The following is a 22395-nucleotide window of genomic DNA, read 5'->3' on the forward strand; positions in this document are numbered from 1 at the left end:
TGAATGCAGAAAACTAGAAAATAAATATAAAATAATCATATTTTTTGCTGCTCTGATTTCACTGTACAAACAAATCTAAAGGTAGAGGAGTCAAATAAAGGTTGCACATTTCCTGAATGTTCCTCTCAGCTTTTGTTTTCCATAATGAAGTCCAGGGTGTGTTCTGGGCTGCAACATTCTGCATAGTTGGGAGGGTTAGTGGATTTGACAGTTCTCCAAGTGTCCCATAGCCCTGAGTTCAGCGAACGCGCTCCAGACACAACAGTGACAGCTGGGGGAGGGATAAATAAAAACAGTGTCTCTATCTCTATTACAAGACAGCCATCCAGACAACAACCCAGTAGCCTCTGTGTGTGTGCCGAGAGCACATGCGTGAACAAACACACGCACGATTTTCCTCACACATTCACTCCTTCACACTTACTGTATTCGCCGCTGCGAGGGCAACAGATGGAAACACGAGGGAGGCGAGAAGAAGGGGAAAGTGCCACAGAACATTATAAATGCTGCTGGACTTGGCCCGTTAGCAACCGGCATTCCTCTGACAGGTGTAACATGTTTACCAAACAAACAAGCAGCACAGATGCCGCAGAAATGAAAATGGTGACCGGAGGTTGCATGACCTGTGAAAAGGAGCCGGGTATCCAAGCTGGCATATCTATGAGGGCTTTGAAGGTATTTCAGAGAGACGAGAAGACTGCGTGCCACACCAGGATTGCAAGAGTGTCTCGCAGAATTTGTCTTATGTTACTCGCCCCAAGCATCCCAGGCAGCTCTGGTGGTTGGTTGGGGCCATACGGGGTCACCGGCTCTGATGGGCAGGTTTTAAATCCTCTCACTTTACCGATCACATTCCACTTCAGGGCGGTGAGGAAATCATTTCACACCACAATCAAGCTAAATAACCACTTGGACCTGTCGAGCGAGACATGAAGACTTCCGATGTGACCTTGACCCGCAACAAAACCACTTTTACCAGAAGTCTCTCCAACAAGTCTCACGGCAACTACTGATAACTTAAAGGGACAGTTCACCCCCAAAATAAAGGTAGAGGGTAGATTTATTAGCCATTTTTTAAACAAAGTTTAAAAAACGAAATTTAATTTGTCCTTGATCCTGCTACATCTTTGGAGTTGAAGGATGAGTTGATAAAATCAGCAGCTACTATGAAGACCACTATGAAGTCCTTATGGCTTCCAACAAGGTCTGTCTATCCAGTGCAATAGCTTGATCAGGGATGTTAGGGGTTAACCAAGTCTCTGTGAAGATGAGCAGAGAGTAGTCTCTGATTTCCCATTGCTAAGTGAGTCTCAATCACATCTCATCCACTTTGTTCTCCTGCGATGAGACATTAGTCAGAAGGCCTGGTAGAGGAACAGCTCCCGGTCCAAGTCGGGTCAGCCTTGCCCTGATGCCGGCCCTCCTCCCTCTCTTTGTCCGTGTTTCCATTTACATGTATTTATCAAGCTAGATTGTTTAGGTGTGAGAAGCACAACGCAGTCTCACTACCAATACTTGGTCAGTCAGCACGTTTACATGTACAGTTTATTAGAGCTACAATTATCGCTCAATTAGGCCAATTATTTGGACAACTGCCCTTTTTCCAGTATACAAGTACCAGGGGAGAATCCATTTATTGACCGAAGTATGTCCGATTCCACCACAGTAGGTAGTGATATGCCCCCCTTTTAGCTTCTCCCTATAGATCAATGTTGAACAATGTTTATTCACAGTAACTTCCAGGTAGAAGTGCTGCGTCACATACATATAATCAAACAGCATGAGCAAACTCTACTATCATTAGTTGCATTTATACTGCTTGTTCAAGGCGGGAATATCGCACCATTATGCCGCCTCTCTGTCCTATATACAACATCTGATTGTGGAAAGCAGGGACAGAGTGGTGTCGCCTCTGAGCCGGGAAGAGAGGTAGTAACAGCCCCAAAATGAGGTGTGTGAAACGTTAAGCTGGAAAAACTTGACCATGGACGCCACGGGTCAGATGTTGTGACATTTTTAAGCATGTGACCCACTGCAGGAGATTTAAAAAGCAGCTGTTAGGACAGCAGCTAATTCAAAGAAGAAGAATGGTGGCCGTAAAACTTGGAAAACAATAAGATTCAGGAGGTCCTTAACCTCAGAGCAGAGGACGAGACCAGCCGCCGTATAAGAGAGAAGGTAAATGATTGTGATTGACATGACCTCCCTCAAATGTGCAGGCCTAACAGTGAGCAAGTGCCTCTCTGTCCGCACTGAATACTTAAAATATGCCCCTCTGCAATGTACACAATCCACTGCATCTATCAGCTGTGCGCTCAAGAGTATACTTAAAATGTAACCTCTCAAAAAATGGGTGAGTTCATTTTTTTTGTACTTTTCAAAACAGAAAAAAAACATTTTATATTGACATATTTACTAAAATGACAAACTATGGCCAGCAGCAGGTAGGTTGTTATTCGTGATGTTTTTTAGTTCTGGTTTGCTGTTTAGGTCATGGATTAAGGCTTATATTTACAGGTCAAACAGTGCATTGGCCTTAAAAAACTGACTGAGTTGGTGTGGGTTTAAAAAACAAAATTCATCATTCAATTTCATCATGTACATCATGTTTCTTTTGTTTTGAGAAAAAGACTAAACAGAATGAGGATAACTCACTAAGAAACTTTCAAGTTTTTGTTTTACAGAGTTCAGACTGGCTGGTATTCACTGTCAGAGGTGTGTGTCAGTCCATAGCCGCAAACTGCCAGTTGATTAGTTTGATGTTCCACTGCTGGAAAATAATTGGAGTGAAGTGCAAGCCATATTATCTAGCCAGAGGCGCTAACTTACCTTTCCAGAAAGGAATGCAATCATTAGCTTTGAAAGTCATTTATCTTGTGAGTCCATGTGCTCCTCTTTGACAAAGCAATGATATACACACTCCCTTTTCTGTGTTGAGTGTAGAACAAAATGTGATGAAAAGAAATTTAATCACTCAGATTTATGAGTAACAGGCAACACATCCCCATATAAAATGGCTGTTTGATTTATAAGATTTAGTCCAGAATACGTTTAACTAACTAAAGCCGTGAACCGTACCCAGCAACTCAAGTTATTTTCATTTATATAGCCTGAAATTATGACAAAAATTATCTCAGGACACTCATCGAGCCGATCTAGCACTGCACCCTTTAATTTAGTTTACAGAGGCCCAACAACTCCCTGTGAGCAAGCACCTGGCGATGGCGGTTGAGTCAAAACTTCCTTTTAAGAGACAGAAACCTCAAACACAACCAGGCTGTCGGTGTAGTTATTACTACACAACTTTATTGTAGTTCAAGTCGTTTATTAATCTTTTATACTGTATACTGTAAACACTGTTGGTTGTTGCTGCAGACTGTAGATTTGCCAATAGTATTCATAATTGCTAAAGATACATATCACTTTCATATTTCCACTAAACTGTAAAACTTCATGCTGTTATGTAGTCAAAATAAATTATGTTTTATCATTTAATTAAAGCAGCACTGCTAATTAGGAAAATTATTAACGGGTCAAATGACTGTGTGATGTAAAAGTGGGATTTATAGCGATGAACCCACTGAAATCTATCATCTGTCTACAGTTCCCCTTAGATCTAAAGAGTGTTTCGGCATCTTTCAGATGAATTTTTGGGCATCACAGCCTACGACTTGACCGTTTTGGTTTGACTTCACTGCTGTAATCTACAAAAGGCAGCATTTTTTTACTTTATCCTCCAACTTTTTGAGCATATATGATATCTATCCAGCAAAGCACAGAGGGCAAAGTTAGTGACTGGCACGTGAACGCTGTGAAGAGACAGATATTTTTCTCAGAAGTTGGTGGAGACCAAAGACAGAGCTAAAAGGACAGTGATTTTTGGACTTACTTTCGTCAGGCGTCCAGGAACATGACTCCAAATAAAAAGTGTGGGTCGTCAGAAATCTGTAAAAGGCAAAAAACAAAACAAAAAACAGCAGAATTTAATGTTCACCCTCCTCCTGCAGCTCTCCACTCTCTGTCCTAACCCCCTCCAACAAGAGGACCACGGTCACATGCACGTGCTTCATACAGTATCCCAGTATACACTGATTTATTTTAAATTATTTTGTTGTAAATTCATCACATTCCATTAACCCTTGATTGCTCTGCTCTCTCTGTTTATCAGACCACAAATAAGACAAGAATTAGCGAGTAGAGATCCAATTATCTCTCGCCTGGTTTTTCGCCTCTGTGGAACGCTAACAATGGAGGAGAGCGAGTAACAGCCTCGGAGACAGAATTTGGCCAGCTCAAACGCCCCAGAGGCAGGTGTCACAGGTGACTGGTGGTCTAACCTGTGTAATGGCAGCAAAAGAAATTTTGCAGGGTTGTGGGTCCTGCAGAGCTGCGGTTTGCACCGGCTGGTTTGCTGCAGACGCTGATTGGGGATCCTTCTCTGCTGCCCGCTCTCCTGCTGGAGACGTCTAGATTTTCTAAAGCCTGAAAACAGCCAAGAGGAGGTGCAAAAGTTCTTAGTTCAGTCCACTTAAATAACAACATGTTCAAAGTTTATGAGATTTTTTGATGCCAAAATTAAAGCCTGAAACAGCTTTAATGACAAGTTGCTCTGTCTGCTGGATGTGTGAAAAAAACAAGTTTGCTAACATCATCCTTTTATGTATAAAATAAATAAAAAATAGATAAAAATACATACATTCTGCCTAAATATGGAAAAAAGGATAAGTTTGTCACCTTACAGTCAAGTTATTTTTTTTATTTTTTAAGACATTTTATTGTATTTTTTTTATAAACTTTAGATGAATTACAATAGTTTTCTCTGACAGGTAAAAACAGAACACTTCAATGACAACAAATGATTTTGTGGCAAGCAACGAAATGATCCTTAAACTGAGTGAATGAATGCAACTGGAAACAAATCTCACTATAGACAGTTTTTATGGCTAAATAATGTTAATTGCACTTAGAGTTATAATCTTTAAGATTTCATTTTGCTCAAATCAGCTGCAAATATATACACAGGTTTTCATCCTCCTGGGGTCAATGTATAAATTCATTAATGTTAACGGAATCTGGGACTGTTATTAATCACACTTATCATTATTACCATTATTACATTACCCAGGACTAAAACCCTTCAAGATTTCAATTTTCATGCGTTTCGTTTATAAACTTTAATTCTTAAGCTCAGTAAAGATATTTTTGTATCCACATTACAGCATATTTAGAACAAAATTCCTAATTACATAAATTAACTTGTAATCTGAAACCTTTGAAACCCAGGCTAATTGGTTTAATTTCTTTCAAAACCACAGGGAGAAGGTAACGAGCAACTTAGGAGGGTATGGCCTAAAAACAGTTTTTTTTTAAAGAGTGAAAAGATACAAGAAAATTATCTGAAAATAAAAAAGTGGAAAAACAATAACAAACATGCATATATATATAATAAAATATAATATTTTTAAAATATTTATGCATATATATATATATATATATATATATATATATATATATATATATATATATATATATATATATATATATATATATATATTACTAATTTTTGTGTAATTTTCTAATCACCTTTTACTTCATTTATGCAGTTTGTGGGACATTTGTTGTCCAGAGGGTCATTGACTTTGTCTCTCGTGTTTTTGAGAAATAACTTTCCTCAGGTTTCAAAGGGTCAAATAGTTTGTGAAAGGCGTCTGACCGCAGCACAAAAAAACAGATGTCTATACATGTGTCAAAGGGTTCGTGCAGCAGAATGTCTTAAAGTTTTTTTAGATGAAATAGCTCAAAATGTTTACAGCGTAAATTTTGTGGCAAAATGTTTTGTTATCCACAAAAAAATAATATAATAATAATAACATCAAATCTCTGATCATCACTGCACATCTGTTAATGATTTATTAGTTCTATATATTAAACAGCAGCGCCAGCATCTGAGTACAGACTGTGCGTACAATGTTGAGAGCAATTCAGAGCTCTAATTCTCTTAAAGTACCTTGAGGGCTGAACTTAATGATCTTTAATGCAAAGAAAAGGAGCATCTGAGGACAGATCGTACACAACAGCACACCCACACTCCCTGCCGCCTCCTGCACGCACATCTGCACACACACGGAGCCACGTTCCTTCTATATCCTGACATTTACAGCAAGTCGCACCACATCTCGACGTCAGCGATGCTCTTGACTGTTAAAGGTCGAGAGAAAACAAGAGAAGAGGAAAGATCGGAGCTTCATTAAAGTTCAATTCAAACATGACCGAACACGAAAACTCATCACTGCAAACAACGTAATCACAAACATTACATGTCAGGAAGTCTGTCATTATTTAAAGCGGTTTGTGACACAACGGTGTTTTATTGTCATGCTGCTGCTCAATGTTTTTGGTAACTGCTTCACCTGCAGCTAAAGTCGCGACAATTAGAGAATAAAATGATTACAGGTACAAATGCGGTCCATGGAAACCAAACAAAATAAACAAGCTAAGATATTCTTCTAATGTCACCGCTTTGAGTCACGAGGTGACCTGAATGTAAAACTCGACGTTTCTTGAGAGCCAAAAGCTACAACTTTATGAATGCTCATTTATCTGGCTCTTAATCCTGTTTTCTCAACATCTTTTACAACTCGAAGAGCAGAAATATGGATGAGGTGCTTCGCTCCAGGCCAGAGCGGTGCTTGATCCCGGATTAAAAACACGTCCTCACTCTGGGAGGAAACATGTTAACCCCTTCAGGCCCTAAGGTTATGATACATGATACTAAAGGTGCTGAACTTATCCATATACTTTACCGGTTTGAATAACATCTGTCCTTCTGGGACGTTTGCTACTTAACCTTGTTTCCTGAAGAGAAAAACTAATTAGAGTCTAAATACTGCGGGTGAAGTCTGTCGGCATTCATTTGTATTTGTCACTCATTTGAAAACACAACTGTGATTCACCCATAAACAATTTTACTTTGGAAGTTTTAAAGCTGTAATCCTTAATATCCTCATTAAATTTAAATTGTTTCTGATAGTATTTATGGTTGGCATCATTAACCCTTTCAAACCTGAGCAAACTGGACTGATTTCTTTCAAAAAAAAAAAAAAAAAAGGGTAGAGGGCAATGAGCAACTAAACAACACATGCCTGAGTGTTTACTGTCGTACCTCCCTAATGTGTCTGCACATGTAACTGCACCAACATCTGGACATGGCACTGCTGAAGTTTCATGGTCACCTACAATGTTTATCTTTCAGCAAATATAAATTATTATTTAGTACGAACAAGGGTCATGACATGATGCGCTGAAGACAGTGCAGAAGAATCTGCATCTTTTACACCACCACAAACGAAGAGAACAAGATACGTAAGCCTATACTTTCTTGTCTGTGTTACGCTCACAAGACAAACAGGTGACGCCAAACGAGGCAGAGCGACACACAGTAAACACACGAATCAAGGGGAAATTCCAGCACTGTATGCACTGTAAAAATACACTGCGAATGATAAAACTAAACTGACAAATGTGCCCCCATGCTCCGCTGAATCTCTAAGGGGCTGAATGGCATGGGAATGAGCTTTTAACAGAGACACCGGGGGAGGAAGAAAGGAGTCCCATTGCGAAAGAGTTGAATTACCATATCACTGAGGAGCAAATACAAAGCTCCTTGAGAGCAGCGGGGGATCCGTCATCCAGTGAAGAGCGGTGTTGAAATGCGGATATTTCTGAGCACTCAGACACCACACACTGGTAATAAGCAGTGGGGGAGATCACACAGTTGTTTAAAGCTCACACAGAACATCCTGAGAATCCAGGCTGCTCTGTGACAAAAGCAAACCTGAATATGGAACAAATTTTCGGTCAAACCTGGTTGAATCTGAAAGCAACAAACTTATAAACACGCAAACAATAAAACTATTAAATATATGCTGAACGGTTAAAAGCCGAGGTTTCCTCGAGCCATGCAGTATCCCAGTTTGTTCTGGTTCCCGATGAAAGACATGAGGCCCACGTAAGTCTCAATGAGGATGTTCTGATTCAGGACCAGGACGCCGTTGGCCTTGCCTGGAAACGGCTTTATAGCGTGGGCTTTCTGTGCAGCATCCTTGAGCTGCTCACGAAACTTCTGCATCTGTGGACAAGAGGGTGGGAGGATCAGAGATACACCAGAAAACATATTAATGTTCCTGATAACAGTTTGCTTTGCTCAAAGTGCGGCATACATGAGCTCACAAGATAAGTAATAGTGTCACGCATCATTGGCATTAGATAATTAAAGTTCCTGACCAATGAAAAATGTGTTTTTATTCAGTTTATTTCCCCTAAAATATCTGACCTTGGCTTCACTGACCGACACATTCCTCTACTGAAGGAGTTGATGTCTGTGTACTTCCCTCAAATGCAAGATTCAAACGATGCTAGGCAGCCTAGATTAGATTCACTCAGTACGTTTACATGATGGTAGAAAAGTCTAATTATTGTGTTAGTCCAATAAAAACCACACTAAATTAATTTTATCGAAATAGGACTAATGCATCCAGATAATTAGATGTGAAATTGAGCTATTCTGTCATGTAAACACCTCGGTCAGACTTCTGCGTGTTCTCCGGACATACATAGTCGGACATACTTCTGTCAATAAATCGATTTTACCTGTGCTTGTATTCTGGGACATGGACAGTAGTCCAATTAAATGGCCTAATCGAGCTGTAACCACGGCTTGACTGAACTATGCACATAAACGTACTCAGTAATACAAGTCAGTTACTGACTGATGTGAAAATGCCAACAAAGAAACCTAAAACCTCCAGTGCAGAACTGACTGACAGTAACATGAAAATCTTAGCCTAACGGGATAAGCCCATATCTTTCTGCAAACTCTGATTAGACCTCCGGTATAGACTAAAGTCAAACATTAAGTGACAATGTGAGCACACTTTACCACTAATGCAGCGTCAGTCATTGCCAGTTAGCCTACAAAGCTCACAAACAACATAAACAAACAAAATATTGCTGACTACACTTACCATCCTGACACGTCTGCTAGTCGCCAACTTTGGTGCCGGCTCTTCGTCTGAGTCTGACTGAGGCTCAAACATGTACGGCGGCTGAGTCTTTCGGACATTTCCTCTAACACTAACCACCTTGATGTGCACTGCTCTTTCTTTGGTCAGCTTGGACAGCTGAACTAGCAGCAGTGTTGGGCGCTGCTGAGGTCAGATCCAGTATGTATTTAACTCGAATAATGAATAATAGAATAAATAAATGCTGAAATAAATAAATAAATAAATTTATAAACAAATATATTAATGCAGAGGTTAGGACCTACTACATCATAAACATACAGACACCCAAAATAAAAAAAATATAAATATTTTTATATTTATTTAATCAGCTCTTCATTTACGCATTTAATTATGTCTGTATATTTTTCATCATTTATTTGTTCATTCATTCATTTATTTATATGTATGTGTTAATTTATTCATGTTTTCATTTCAGCATATATTCATTTATTTATTTTATTGTATTCATTTATGGAGTTATTTTTTGATACTGTAGTAACTTTTTTGTTTTCCATATGCTTGCTTTTTGATAAATGGAGTAAGTAATGTAATGTATGTAAAATGTAATGCATTTAAAAAAAAAATCAGAGGGAGTCAAATCTAAAAGATCCATCTGCTGTAATCACTAAACTGTCTTCAGTCGGGATAGTTCACATTTCACAGCGTCACATCGTACTTTCGATTACTTGTACACTGCATTCTCAGTAAATGTTGTTCTGGGTCTTTGCACAGCTGTTTGAGCCCGTCAGGCTCTGCTGCCAGGCCACATGTGTGTTCGGTTACTGTATGAGTATAATTCACCCTCTCTCTTACTCTACATGACAGCAGAAACAGCATGTATGACGACTTTCAAACACTGTTGAAATTTAATTCCATAGTAAACGATTGCTCCACTCTTTTCTCCTCCTCATAATGAGTCGTCTGCTGTGATTACTTAGAAAACATCGATGTTGAAATCTCTGAGCAAGTTTCGCAATCACTCATCATTCACTCATCATTGTGTTTTCATTATGAAACATACATTGTAATTTTGCACAAGTAATATGAACTTAAAACTGGAAAAAAGTAGTTTGAGTGCTGGTTTTATGTATGTATAATCTTGGCGGTCCTGGGATCCAGCTGTGCGTCAATAATGAGGACTTTATCGGGTGTCGAAACTGACAGATTGCACATGAACCGAATCTTATTCCTAATTCCAGTAAGTCGTCTCAGTACAATGATTCATTCGACCACGGGATGAATCTCACTTCACTGTTTTGTTCTTTTTAAGCGGTAACAGTTAAGTGCCTCCATGACTCTCAGAGTACACACCTCCACCTGGATTAGTCATAAAACAACATACATTATCAAATATTTAAACAGATACACTCTGATGGATTAAACGTCAGATCGCCCGAATCACAAACTTTCTCCTGGTGATGCCGAGTCCTGCAGCTGTTCCATAGTTTCAGATTTATGTGCTGAGAGGTTTTGAGATGTGTGACGCTCAAACTTGTGCCAAATAACGCTGGAAATAGTTCCAAAGAAAACTGTTGACGGTGAAGTCTGAATTATTCTGAGAAACCAGGATGTTTTTCCTGGAGAGGAAATGTTACTGATGTTGTTTTTTCAATGCTATGACCATCTGAAATAAAATTCCTTTCACCTTCTTTGCATTAGGGTTGTGGCAGATATCTAAAAAAAAACATCAGTAAATAAAGCCACAGCTCGTGTTATGTGATCTGAAACTGAGCCTTTAACCCTGTAGAACCTGGATCAATATCTGTTTTGCTGACACCTGCCACAAGCATTTAAACCTCTGAGACCTGAAAAAAAAATAAATATATATATTTTTTTAAAACATGGGGAAAAGGTTATGAACAACTTAGTGAGACATGTCCCACAAAATGAAAGTGAAAGGTGACAAAAAAAACTGACTGAAAAAAAAATTAGTTGCAGGGAGACTGTAAGATTTTATCACAAAATAATTCAAAATTCGTATAATTATGCTACAGAAAAAACATTTCATTTTTTTTAGCACATTCTTGAGGTAACTGTCTCATCTCTTTTTTTTTTAACTCTTTTTTTATTTGCTTTTTTCAGGTAATTTTCTTTCAACCTTTGAACAATTTAATACTATTTTTTGGGGCATTTTTTGTTTAGTTGCTCATTACCTTCTTCCCATATTTTTGGATGAAATTAAGCCAATTTCCCTGATTCAAAGGGTTTAAATAATGTCATATTAATAACACTGATTGATCAACTTACGTCACAGAGAGCTGCAAATGTGCCATTAGTGTTCCTCACTGGGTGATGAGTGAAGGTGATGAAGGGGAAGTCCAAGGCGAAGGGGTTCCACCTGGAGGTGAAGGAGGGCTCTCTGAGCCGGTCCCAGAAGATCCGCACCCCCTCCCCCTCTCTCCTGAACACACAAAACAAGAGAAGAACACAAAGTGTCTCTCTGTCAGTGACACTTTTGACTCAAACGTGTGACAGAGCTTCAGGTCCCACAGTTCATGTTGTCACCAGATCAACAACGCCAGTCTCTGCTTTCTAAAAACAAGTTCTTGTTTTGTTTTCCGGTGAGAATTATGCACAAAACACTGAATATAAATGCTTTCTTTGCCTCAGGCCACATCCAGAATAGCTGAAACTTAAAGGATGTCATTTGTAAGTGACAATTATGTGGCACAGAATTGTTTTTGCCAATAGCTTTTATCTCAAGCCTCATGTAGGAGAAATAATCCTAAAGAATACTCTTTTCCCAGCAGAATTAGTGCGTGCACACAGGTTTTTCAAACACAGGTAAACCTGCTAAATATAGGCGACAGACTGCATTCCCTTTGCCTGTGAACTGTGTGTGGTGGTGGTGTGGTTGTTTTTGTTAGTGTGTCCGTGCGCCGTCACGGACAAGCAGGACATTGTTTATTTTAGTGCCGATTGTCTAAGTGAGCTAAGGAGATGGGCGTTAGTGATAGGTCTGTGAGAATAAATTGATTTTGATACAAATAAAACAAAAAACAAATTAAGTTTATTAAATTATTAAAAGATCTATAAAATAAAGATGAAAAATATTTTGTAGTGTGGCAGCCAGCCTGAAAACCAACACTATACCCTACCCTTTTTTTCAGCTTAGCTGTTTTTTACTGCTCTCTGCCTTTTTAGTACTTGAGTGAGCGAATAAAAACGTTGAGTTTTACTTCCAATCGAGATGCAGCGGCTGCCTTTCTCTCTCCTGCTACTTTTTCAGAGACATATAACTTCCACCTCCTAATATCATTCTCAAAACCCCTCCACAAACAACAAACACATCACTCTGCTAAGATTGTCGGGATGTTCTCAAAATCCACAAAACGGACCAAGAAAGACAACTCAAAGAAGGATGAAGCTCATGCCACATGCAGCTGTCCCTGCACTGCTCGCACAGCTGGCCGGCTAAAAAGAAGAGCTTTGTATATTCGAAAATGAAACTTTACAGACCATACTTTTGCTTTAACATCAGTTCGAATTTTACACCTAAACGACCAAACCTGTTGGTTTTACGGTAACAATGTATGAATAATGAAAAAAAAAATGGCATTAATCTGTCCTCAGGGCAAATACTGAATGTGAGGTTGGTCTCAGGTTTTCAGGTCTTAGAGGTAATCTACAGTGTTAATGTTATTAAAGTAAATACCGTAGGTTTTAATGAAAAAGCCCTGGGGTCGTATCTCTCTCCAGCCTAATGAAACCTCAGAAGAGCAAACAGACCTCTGAACATTCACAGATCCCACCTTTGAAATGATGTTAGCGTTGATGTACAAGCTGTGAGGATCTTTACAATTCTCTGTTTACTGTTTGTCCATCAAATGTGATTTAAGGCTTTCTTTTCTCAGACTGTAATATCTGCAGGGAGTACAGTATCTGTGTCGCTGTTCAAAAGGTACGGGGTCACACAGAGTTCAAAACACCTCTGTACCTCTTTTTAGGTCAATGTTACCTTCCTGCAGAATATTCAAATAAACCCAAACTAAACATAGAAAAAAAGATAGTTAAAGTATAAGAAAGAGGCATTCGATATATACACAACCACACTGATCACAAACCTTTTAAACCCTTGGTGTTTCATAAATGCCAGTTTTCAGGAGCAGTTTTTTTCTATTTACTGCACCTTGACATAAAAACACTTTGCTTGAATGGCTCTAATTGATTGCAGAGCTGTAGTGTGGGATTAAAAACATGTGAATGTGAGCTGGTTAAACAAAGAGGGAAATGGGCAGTAAGATATGATACAAGAGCAGTAGGCTGCTTCTGATGGTGTGATTCGTTTCTGTATTAATGTGTTTCTTTTTTCTGTGGTGTGTGTCTGTGTGTGTGTGTGTGTGTGTGTATTTGTTTATTTAGACTGATCTGTTCTTGTTTTTGTATTAATTCTTGTTTGATCAGATCAAGGTGTGTATGGGTGAATACTGAAATTGGGAATATTCATGTTTAAAATGAACTTTTTTTTATAAAACATTGAGAAAAAAAGTGGGGGGGCTTTTCGGACATGAAATACTATCATTTGTTTACTGAATATCTCTGATGGGGCTATATGTCTGAAACGTAATGCACATTCACCAAGTGCAGCCATGATGTCACTGTTCTCACAGGATCCGCACATTGACAGTTTACACAGTGACAGAAGGGGCGGCGTTTTCAAAAAATGACACTGTGAACACCCAGTTTCCAAAGTTTGCGTTTTCAGGCCCCCAAAACGACGTAATCATGTGAACGAAAGGTCAAACCACAACAAAAGTTTAACATTTAATGGAACCGTCGCCTAAGATGTTGCATAGACCAACAAGTTAATTGATTAATACATAAAAAAATAATCATCAGATTCATTGACAATTTATAGAAAAAACATACTCCGGTACAGCTCTGCATGTGTGTTTGCAAAACAAGGATTTTGTTTGCAAACAACATTCTTCCAGAAGTCTGTGCTAATGCTACATGAAGTCACTTTCTACGAGACCGAAAACAATATTTGCATCAACACATTTAAATACTCTGGCCTAACAGGTCTTTGAGAGTAAACAACTCCCATGTTGATTCAAAACAGTAACTAGAAAAACCTGCAGTGACTGGTTTGACTGGTTTGAGTGGCAGAGCAAAACAAAACAAATACTGTTACAGTATCTACATTTCTATATCTATGATCCCACCAATGTCAGGCAGACACGAGTGATATCTTTACAACTGATGAAACATTCAATGAGACAACATGAGAGCTGGCTTAATTCTGACTTCGTATCCCGCTTTTACGTTCAGGGATCTAATCCTTATTTTCTTTTCATGGAAAAAATGACGTTTTCTGCCCACACAACGCCCTCATGCTAACACTGAGTCAATATCCGCTATTAATCAGTTATCCACCTTCAAGATTTCATCATTTCCTTCGGCATTGTACATCGTGGAAACATTTGTGTTACGCAAATCCTTTGCTGCCACATACTTTATTTTAGAGCTTTTAGAGCGTTTATTTAGAGCTCACTGTGTATACAAGTTGACAGCTTTCAAGATGCAACTTGCAAATTAATTTAACACATCAAAACTGTGCAAACAGTGCCCCTAAAGTGTGGCTTGTTTTGACAATCAAACAGCCTGTTTTGGTGTTTTTGTGATTCTGTCAACAGTTGTGATTGTTTGTGGACTGTGCAAAGTCTTATTCATTATGTACCTGCTGGCTTGCATAAAAAAGTAAGAATGCAGATAAATAAATCAGCACGCGGGTGATTTCCCAACAGCGCTATGATTTCCTTAATGATCTGTCACACTGATGTTCACATTTTACCACATACTGTGTACAGGAGCACTTCCTGCCAAACAGAATTAAACACCTGAGGCTAAACAATAGTGGTGTGGCTGTTGATATGTCACGGTCCCAGGGAGGGGCCGCATCATAATGCAATCATCGTGCCATGTTTACACAAGTACTTTCCGAATGACAATGCTGCTGCTGAACATTTTGTGCCTCCTCCAGAGCAAAGGTTGTGCAGGGAGAAAAGGGGGAGGACAGGAGAAAAAAAAACTCAGTACAAAAGCAAAGCCGGGGCTAAAAGACTGATTATATTTCAGCAAAAGCCAGTGAGGATGGTGGGGTTACGTCTGTACACACTGCTCTTTGTAAGAGCATTCAGCTATTGCTCGAGTATAAATGGGGATATAAAAAAGCTTTGGCAAATTCCACAGGTAAGCTATCACTGGGAGAGGGACCGGCCCAAACAGGCAGAGCAGGGCTGGGCTTTTCAGCCAGAGGCCTTGGAAGTCTTCACTGTGTTTATGTGGCAGAGCTGGGGTTTGGACTTTCACTGTGCCTCGCTTCGATACAGTCACGAAAATACAGAAATGGTGAAAGCAGACTACACCTTTGCTTAAGGCTGGGCGATATATGTTAGGCTCTATGGCAATGGATTTTAATATATGATATATATAATGTGCTTTTCAAATAAAACTAAATAAAGTATTATGATATAATATGTTATACTGAAATAAATCAAAGTGGAACTGGTGTTTTTACGCTGAAGTGGCTCAGTTCAGAACAGAAATGTTGATGTTGATGTGCAACAGAGGACCATCACACATGTGCGAAATTAACATTGCCGTTCACATTTACTTCCATTCACTGTAAGAATAAAATATTCACTTCCCATGGCAAAACAGATTTGCATCTTTGCATTACGTACAACTTTGGTGAACTTGGACCGGCAAAGTCACAGCCTTAACCAATGGCAAAGAAGTTTGCATCAAGGAGACAGTAGCAGCATTTACATGCACACTTTTTCTGAATCTGATTGAAGATTTCAGGTCAACTGTTTACATGGGGTATCCTCTAATACAATCTGGTGTTGGACGCATGTCCGTTCTGAATAAAATAACTTGACAGGACTGCCAACTCTTGCATCTACCATGAAACACACTCAGTTGACACTTTTCACACACTCTCACGCAAATAGTGCATTATATCACAATGAAAAACAAGTAACGGATATCTTCTGACAGCAGCACAGCGCACTCTCCCTCTCCTCTCACACGCCCTAGCAGGAGTGAGTATCTGTGGTCATAGCGCCGGATGAGCCTGCTCTCAAGCGCATTGCAACAGAAATATATGCAATGCCTGCTCACACACTACAGCTGGGCATACACTGCACGACTACAAATTTTTAATTCCAACTCATCCTGTGCAAGTGAATCGTCTGCGATGTAAAGCCAAAGCTCACGATTAATGTGCTCACACTGCATGGTCTGATCGTCAAACCACGACCTGAGAGCTCACACTGCACGTGTAGATGGATGGGGGAATGTTTGTGACTTATCATGTTTGGGAGCATTTTTTACCTTTTTGTGTCTGTGAGGAGAGAGTGAGAGTAAAAAAAATATGACACTTTCTACGCTGATAATAAAGGTCTATCTGTCTATCAATGTTTGTAATGTAGATGTTTTTTACACCACACCCGAACATGTGGCAACATCAACATCCCTTAACCAAGTATAACTGATATAACGCCTTTGCTATGTCATTCACAAATTTCTCAAGGAGATAAGGTTTGTGTCAAAATTCATGCCTAAAAACTGCATCTTCACACCTCAATAAGGAGGCCAAACTGAGGAAATCCACCTCCTACTGACCTTCCCATTAGAGTTCTTCTGAATCCACAGTGTTTATACAAAACGCACACATGCATAAAAGAAACACCGCATTCTGAGCTTAAGGGCAAGTAACGAAAAATTCCTCCCTGGGCTTTCAAGCGCTTGGGACTCATGAGTCAACACACAAGATAAATATCAAGCCCAGCTCCAGTTGTCATGGCAAGTGTCCCACATTGTCTGAGAGCGAACAAACAAATCTGGTCCGATTGCTCAATAGAGCCTGCAGGTTTGTCAGCCATCCATACATGTATCCATCCAACAGGGTTTCATTCAGCATGTGAAAGGACTACAGAGAGGAAAGAGGGTGGAGTCATTACTAAAAAAACAAAGCAAAAACATGAAGAACTGAGCTTACACGTTCAACACAATTATACCCCTATAATATTCAAGCCTCAAAAAGATATTTGCATTATTCATGAAGCTGCTCATGCAACCTCCGAAGCCTGAAACACACAGCCATGTTACTGTGGATGTCATGATGCAAAAGCTGCGATATCATAGCTGCAGGCTGTTGGCAAAGATATTTCCACCTTGAAAAGGCTGCAGAGTCCACAAGCTGAAAACTGCTCCCAAGGTGTTTGAATTCAGAGCAGCACGCCCAAAACATTACACGCCTACTGGTGAAAATTCAAGGCTGTATTTCATTTTTTGTTTTTTATGAAAGAGCAGTTGAGGTCACAATTACTGGGAAACAGTCATTGACGGAGGCAGCAAGTGAGGAACTGCTACCTAAACATCAAACAAGTGTTGAAACTTTGTTTGCAGCTATGAGAGAAACAAATTAAAAGCTCATTATCTGTTAGTATGTATTCTGTGATGCTAGGCCTTATGAATTGTCACAATGCTCCAAGTATTTGCTGTTTATTTGGATCATTTGATTTATCATGGCAACAACTATTCTTCCAGGGTCCATGTTCAAAGTAAGACGATTTAACCAATATTTAAACAACATAGTAAATGAAGCAGTTACAGTATCACCACTACACCCAAAAAAATCATACCAAAATTCTTCAACTCACTTCATACCAGACTTGCATCAAATAAACTAATCTCATTTTGCTTTTGTGCATTATTCAGTCTAGTTTGCCTAATTTTCCAAGCTTTACAAACTTTAGTCCAACTTCACATTTTCATCAAACCACAATAATTCAGGATTCCAGTTCGGCATTTTTACAAAGGTGCACGCTAGTTTTATCATATATCACACATCAGAATAAACGTGTACTCGCGCACTGAGTATACACTGCAGCATCCTGCCTTTTAATACGTTTTTAATGAGTCCAATCAATATTGTTTAAAAAAATAAAAAAATAAATAAAAAATTATAAAAATGTTTTAAAAACAAAATAAGTGGACAACATTTTAAAGGGATGATGTTCAGTTTACAAATCGCCTGTGAAAATACGTGACATGACAATCCATGATAATATCTTATGACGCTCAAAAACTTTTAAGAAATAACCGTGATGATGTCACAGTGATGTCAGAGTTATTCAGGAGCATTTAGGAGACAGGTGGTCTAACGAAAGATATATTAGAGCTGCATTGTAAGAAACTGATCCAGTGTTTTTGGAGTACAATTCATACTAGAAAAAAATAATAAAATAAATATATGTCCCTTACCTTAAGGCAAGTGCAACACTAAATCACCATAGTGCCTCTTCTCTTAAAGCCTTGCAAGATCAACATGGATTTTTTCCAAACTTGATTTCACCAACAGAAACCGACTCAGCTGTTCTGTGCAGCAGATTACAGAGCAATAATCTCGATGAGTGGTTCCCAACTGGTGGGTCACGGTCCAAAAGTGGGTTTCGGGTCCATTCTGAATGAGTGACTTGTCAGTGTGTCACGTTTATACAAAACTTTATTCTGAGGTACATTCAATTTCTGGCACAGAGCCTTTATTTTGAAGTGCCTTATTCTTGCAGTATGTTTTATTTTTCTGTGCTCTCAGCCAAAGTGTTGTTTACATTTTGTGAACTAAAACTCAATATGTGGTCATTTATCTAATGTGCGGACCCTAAACTAATGACTAAGGAGAAATCTGGACCCTGTGACTCATCAGCTGGGAAAAACTTTACTAAATATTCCTTTTATCATTTTTACAACTCTTTTCACCCCAGAAACGGCCATCAAAGGTGAACGCCAGAAGTTTAGCCCAACTGACGGCATGACTACTGTTTGCATGGTTTCAGTCAGGAAGTGAAAGCAGGAGTGTCGGTCCTCATTTGAGGAAAATTGTTAGGGTGCGTGTATACATCCTTATTTAATGCAAAGAGAGTAAAAAGATTTCTTCCCATTTTAAGCACAGATTAACTCTCCTGTTTCATGACACAACAGTTGTGACTCTGACTAAATTATCCTGAGATGAGGTGCATTATGCTGATGATATCTTTAAGAGCTGCTATGTGCTGACTGCCCTCTGCTGTCCGAACGTGTAAGCTGCTCTGCTTTGTATCGGTGTGTTCGGAAAGACAGCAGAGTGAGAGGATGATTGTTTATAAACCAGCTCCAAAAGAGTGACTCAAACTCCAGATTTTGCACCTTATTGATGTGTATGCTAAAACCAATGAAGAAATGCATAATAAGAACACTCATGTCAGCATATCAACTGACAATGTGAGGAAGAAACTTGAGTTAATTGAAGGTGGCTAAATAAGGCATCACTCTCTCTGAAGCCTTATTCAGAAAAAAAACCTCTGATCAGATGAGAGACATGAGAAGAGTGCAGTGCTGGGATTATTTCCAACCTTCATAAATATATATATTTCCTACAACAGTTACTGAAGCAACCTCTAGTGGGGCTTCTTTAAACCTCCACACCCAACTCTTTCAGACAGGAATAAAAAAAAAAAATAGATGATGTGCTGGGTAATTAGTTTGTCTAGACACTTTGGAAAGAAGGCACTTTAAACACATCTTTCCCCACAGATGCAGAAGATACTGTGTGCTTTTTCGTCATGGACGCACCTGGAGAAATGTGCGATGAAAACAAAATCATCAGGACTAAAAATACTGACACTCCCCGAACACTTTCTATTGGCATCATCAAGGTTTTGGGGAGGCAGATGAGGGTACTGATGCCAGAAAACACGCTCTGTAGAGGGAGGTTTGATATTGTTTGTTGTGAAGCTGCTGGTCTGGGAACACAGGGGTCAAACGTTCATGAAAGTGGTTTTCAGTCACAGTTCAGTAAGTTGAAATCTATTAATATCCTCAGGAAGTCTAGTTGTACAGGTTCGCACAATAATATTCCAAAAAAGAGAAAATACAAAAAAATGTATTCTTGTGGTGGCCTGTGATGTCTATATTTTTTGTATGCTGAGTTTTTAGTGTCATTACAATTTAAATAATTATATTCTGTTCTTAAATAAACTTTAATATTTTTTAAATGTTTTATTTGCCATAACTTGTTTTTCTATAACAAGTTATTATAATAGGTAAAATAGCTCAATACCTCTAATAAGGCAGTTTATATTGAACGTCTTTTTGGAAAACTATTTCGGTTACATTTTTTGCTACTTCTCTTTGTATACTGTGATTTTTTTCATGTATGTTGTGTACAGACGTGGACAAATTTGTTGGTACCCTTCCATGAAAAGAGAAGAACCCACAATTTTCTGACAAAAGTAATTAGCATCCATTATTGTTAATTCCATATTTAATAAAAATCAGACATTTACTGACATACTTTACTCTGTGACATACCAAAGGCACACAGGTATACATCAGACAATTGATTTTAACTTTATCAGTTTTCAGGGGAAATAAAACATTGTTTCAATGAGCTACAAGGGAACCAACAAATTTGTCCACATCTGTATATGCAGCCTAGATCTACACATTTATGTATAAGCTTAATAATATTGGTAATATAATAAAATAATTACTAATGAAGTGCATTTTCTGACTATATTTTGACTAATAATTTACAACAGGAGTGGGCTTGCAATATAAATTTAGTATCCATATGATGGATATTTAAAGGAATACTTGACCCCTCAAATGATCATTTATATATTCACAACTCACCTTGTGAGTAATTCTTGAAGACAACTTGTTTATTTTTGCGTGCCAGCATGGTGAACGAAGAATCCAAAAATTGAGAACATTGTTCATGAATTGTAGTCATTGGGGTCCACATTTAACAGCAAAATTATATGTTTACAAAATCTCACACAACTCGTGCGGTATAATCAGTCGGTATAAAGTCTAAAACTAAACTAAAAAGCTTTCCTCCCGAATTCAACATAAAAGTGTGAGTGATCAATATACAAATGGTTTTGTTTTGGCTTTTGCCTCTTTTAGAAATGACTGCAAAAACATAAAATAAAAAATTAAATCTACAAGCACTGGTTGTATGCAATTCAATCAGTGTTGCTCTAGCAAAACAAAGTGTGCAAAACACTTGGCGACAATTGTGCAACATTTAGTGTAATTAAGCTCCTCAATGTGGCCAATCAATGGCCTGACTTCTCTGACGTAACTGTGAAGGTGTCAGCTTTCCTTCAGCCCATACATACAGGAGACGGCCTCTATAGCGGCAGTGATTCACATGTACAGTTGCAGAAACACAGATGACAACATCAAACAGATGAAGAAATGTGATGTGGCGTGCTCCTGCCCTGAACCGTCTCTATCAAGGGTGCACACTGACATCAAGTGGTCAGATGACAACTGTCAGCCGTCAAATCAGGCTGCAGATATCTTGTATTCTCACCGGCTTGAATGTGAACAGTAATACTTTGAGAGTGACAGTCAAGTGTTACTATGGTGGCAGCTGAAAAAGCAGCTGAAACATTTAGATAAATATTAATGTGGAGAAATGGAGAATATTTACGTGAGCATATACAGTATGTAGTTATATTCATTTCTTTGACGTAGAGAAATTGTATTGTGGGACAAATCCATCCCCAATAAATCAAAACTGCAGACATTTTCCTTTCTAGTCTTTTACCACAATTAAAATCACAGACCACAATGTGAAAAACGTACACAGACATATACATTATAAGACACTTCATATCCAGGACTTCAGCTAACACCTTAAAGAATCAGTCTGAGCTCCGGGAAACATGCTTTATCGATTTCTTGCTGGGTTAGAGGTGAAGCTCAATACCACTCTCACGTCTGTCCCTTAAGGTGGCTACAATCAATATTCTTATATTAAAATGGTTCACATGACAAATAGTGTTTGAAAGGTGTCACTCATGATGAATCCGCCGATATTATCACCCGACTGGTGTTCTTCTAACCTCTGTGGAGTTTTAAAGCATCTCACACGTTGCTTATAACGGTGTAATGGTACACAAAACTTCATGGCTCCGCCCAATTTGGGAATCACAGAGAGGTGCGAGTTTGTTACCATGGCAATGCATAAGACTGATTTGTTTTGAACAGATATTAGAGAAAATGTCCAAAACAGACACAATCCTCTTACTGGGGATAGAGGTAACATTTTCCCCATGAGCAACTTTGGTAAACAATTGTCATTATAAAAAATAAGGAACATTTCAAAAACACTTGTGTATTATACTGTATAAAGTCTAAAAACTTTCCCAAAAGGCAACAGGTTACAACAGACTATAAACCTGAAAAGCTTCTCTTATGATATCAAACCGTATCAAAAAGTACAAAATACATTTAGAAAATGACAAATAAAACTTGTGCATTAGCGGGAGTC

The 22395-nt window shown here is 38.6% G+C and overlaps 1 protein-coding gene across 6 annotated transcripts in view; it reads right to left on the reverse strand.

Moving 5' to 3' along the window:
- The window catches only part of tprg1 (tumor protein p63 regulated 1), a 63461-nt gene that overhangs the window by 29878 nt on the left and 11188 nt on the right, over nt 1–22395 (reverse strand). For 4 of the 6 annotated variants that reach the window (XR_006105720.1, XR_006105719.1, XR_006105717.1 and 1 more), the window contains exons 5-8: nt 11310–11463; nt 5584–8128; nt 4338–4482; nt 3890–3945 (exon numbers count right to left, since the gene is read on the reverse strand). Coding sequence is in view for 1 of the 6 variants with exons in the window: in XM_042483682.1 (XP_042339616.1) it covers nt 7934–8128; nt 11310–11463 (349 nt within the window). In the remaining 5 variants the exon portion in view is untranslated. Of the gene's footprint in view, nt 1–253; nt 272–3889; nt 3946–4337; nt 4483–5576; nt 8129–11309; nt 11464–22395 lie in introns of those variants that run through there. The other 2 variants (XR_006105721.1, XM_042483682.1) reach the window with 2 other exon arrangements.

Source organism: Plectropomus leopardus, chromosome 3 (assembly GCF_008729295.1).
Source record: "Plectropomus leopardus isolate mb chromosome 3, YSFRI_Pleo_2.0, whole genome shotgun sequence".
NCBI lineage: Eukaryota > Metazoa > Chordata > Actinopteri > Perciformes > Serranidae > Plectropomus > Plectropomus leopardus.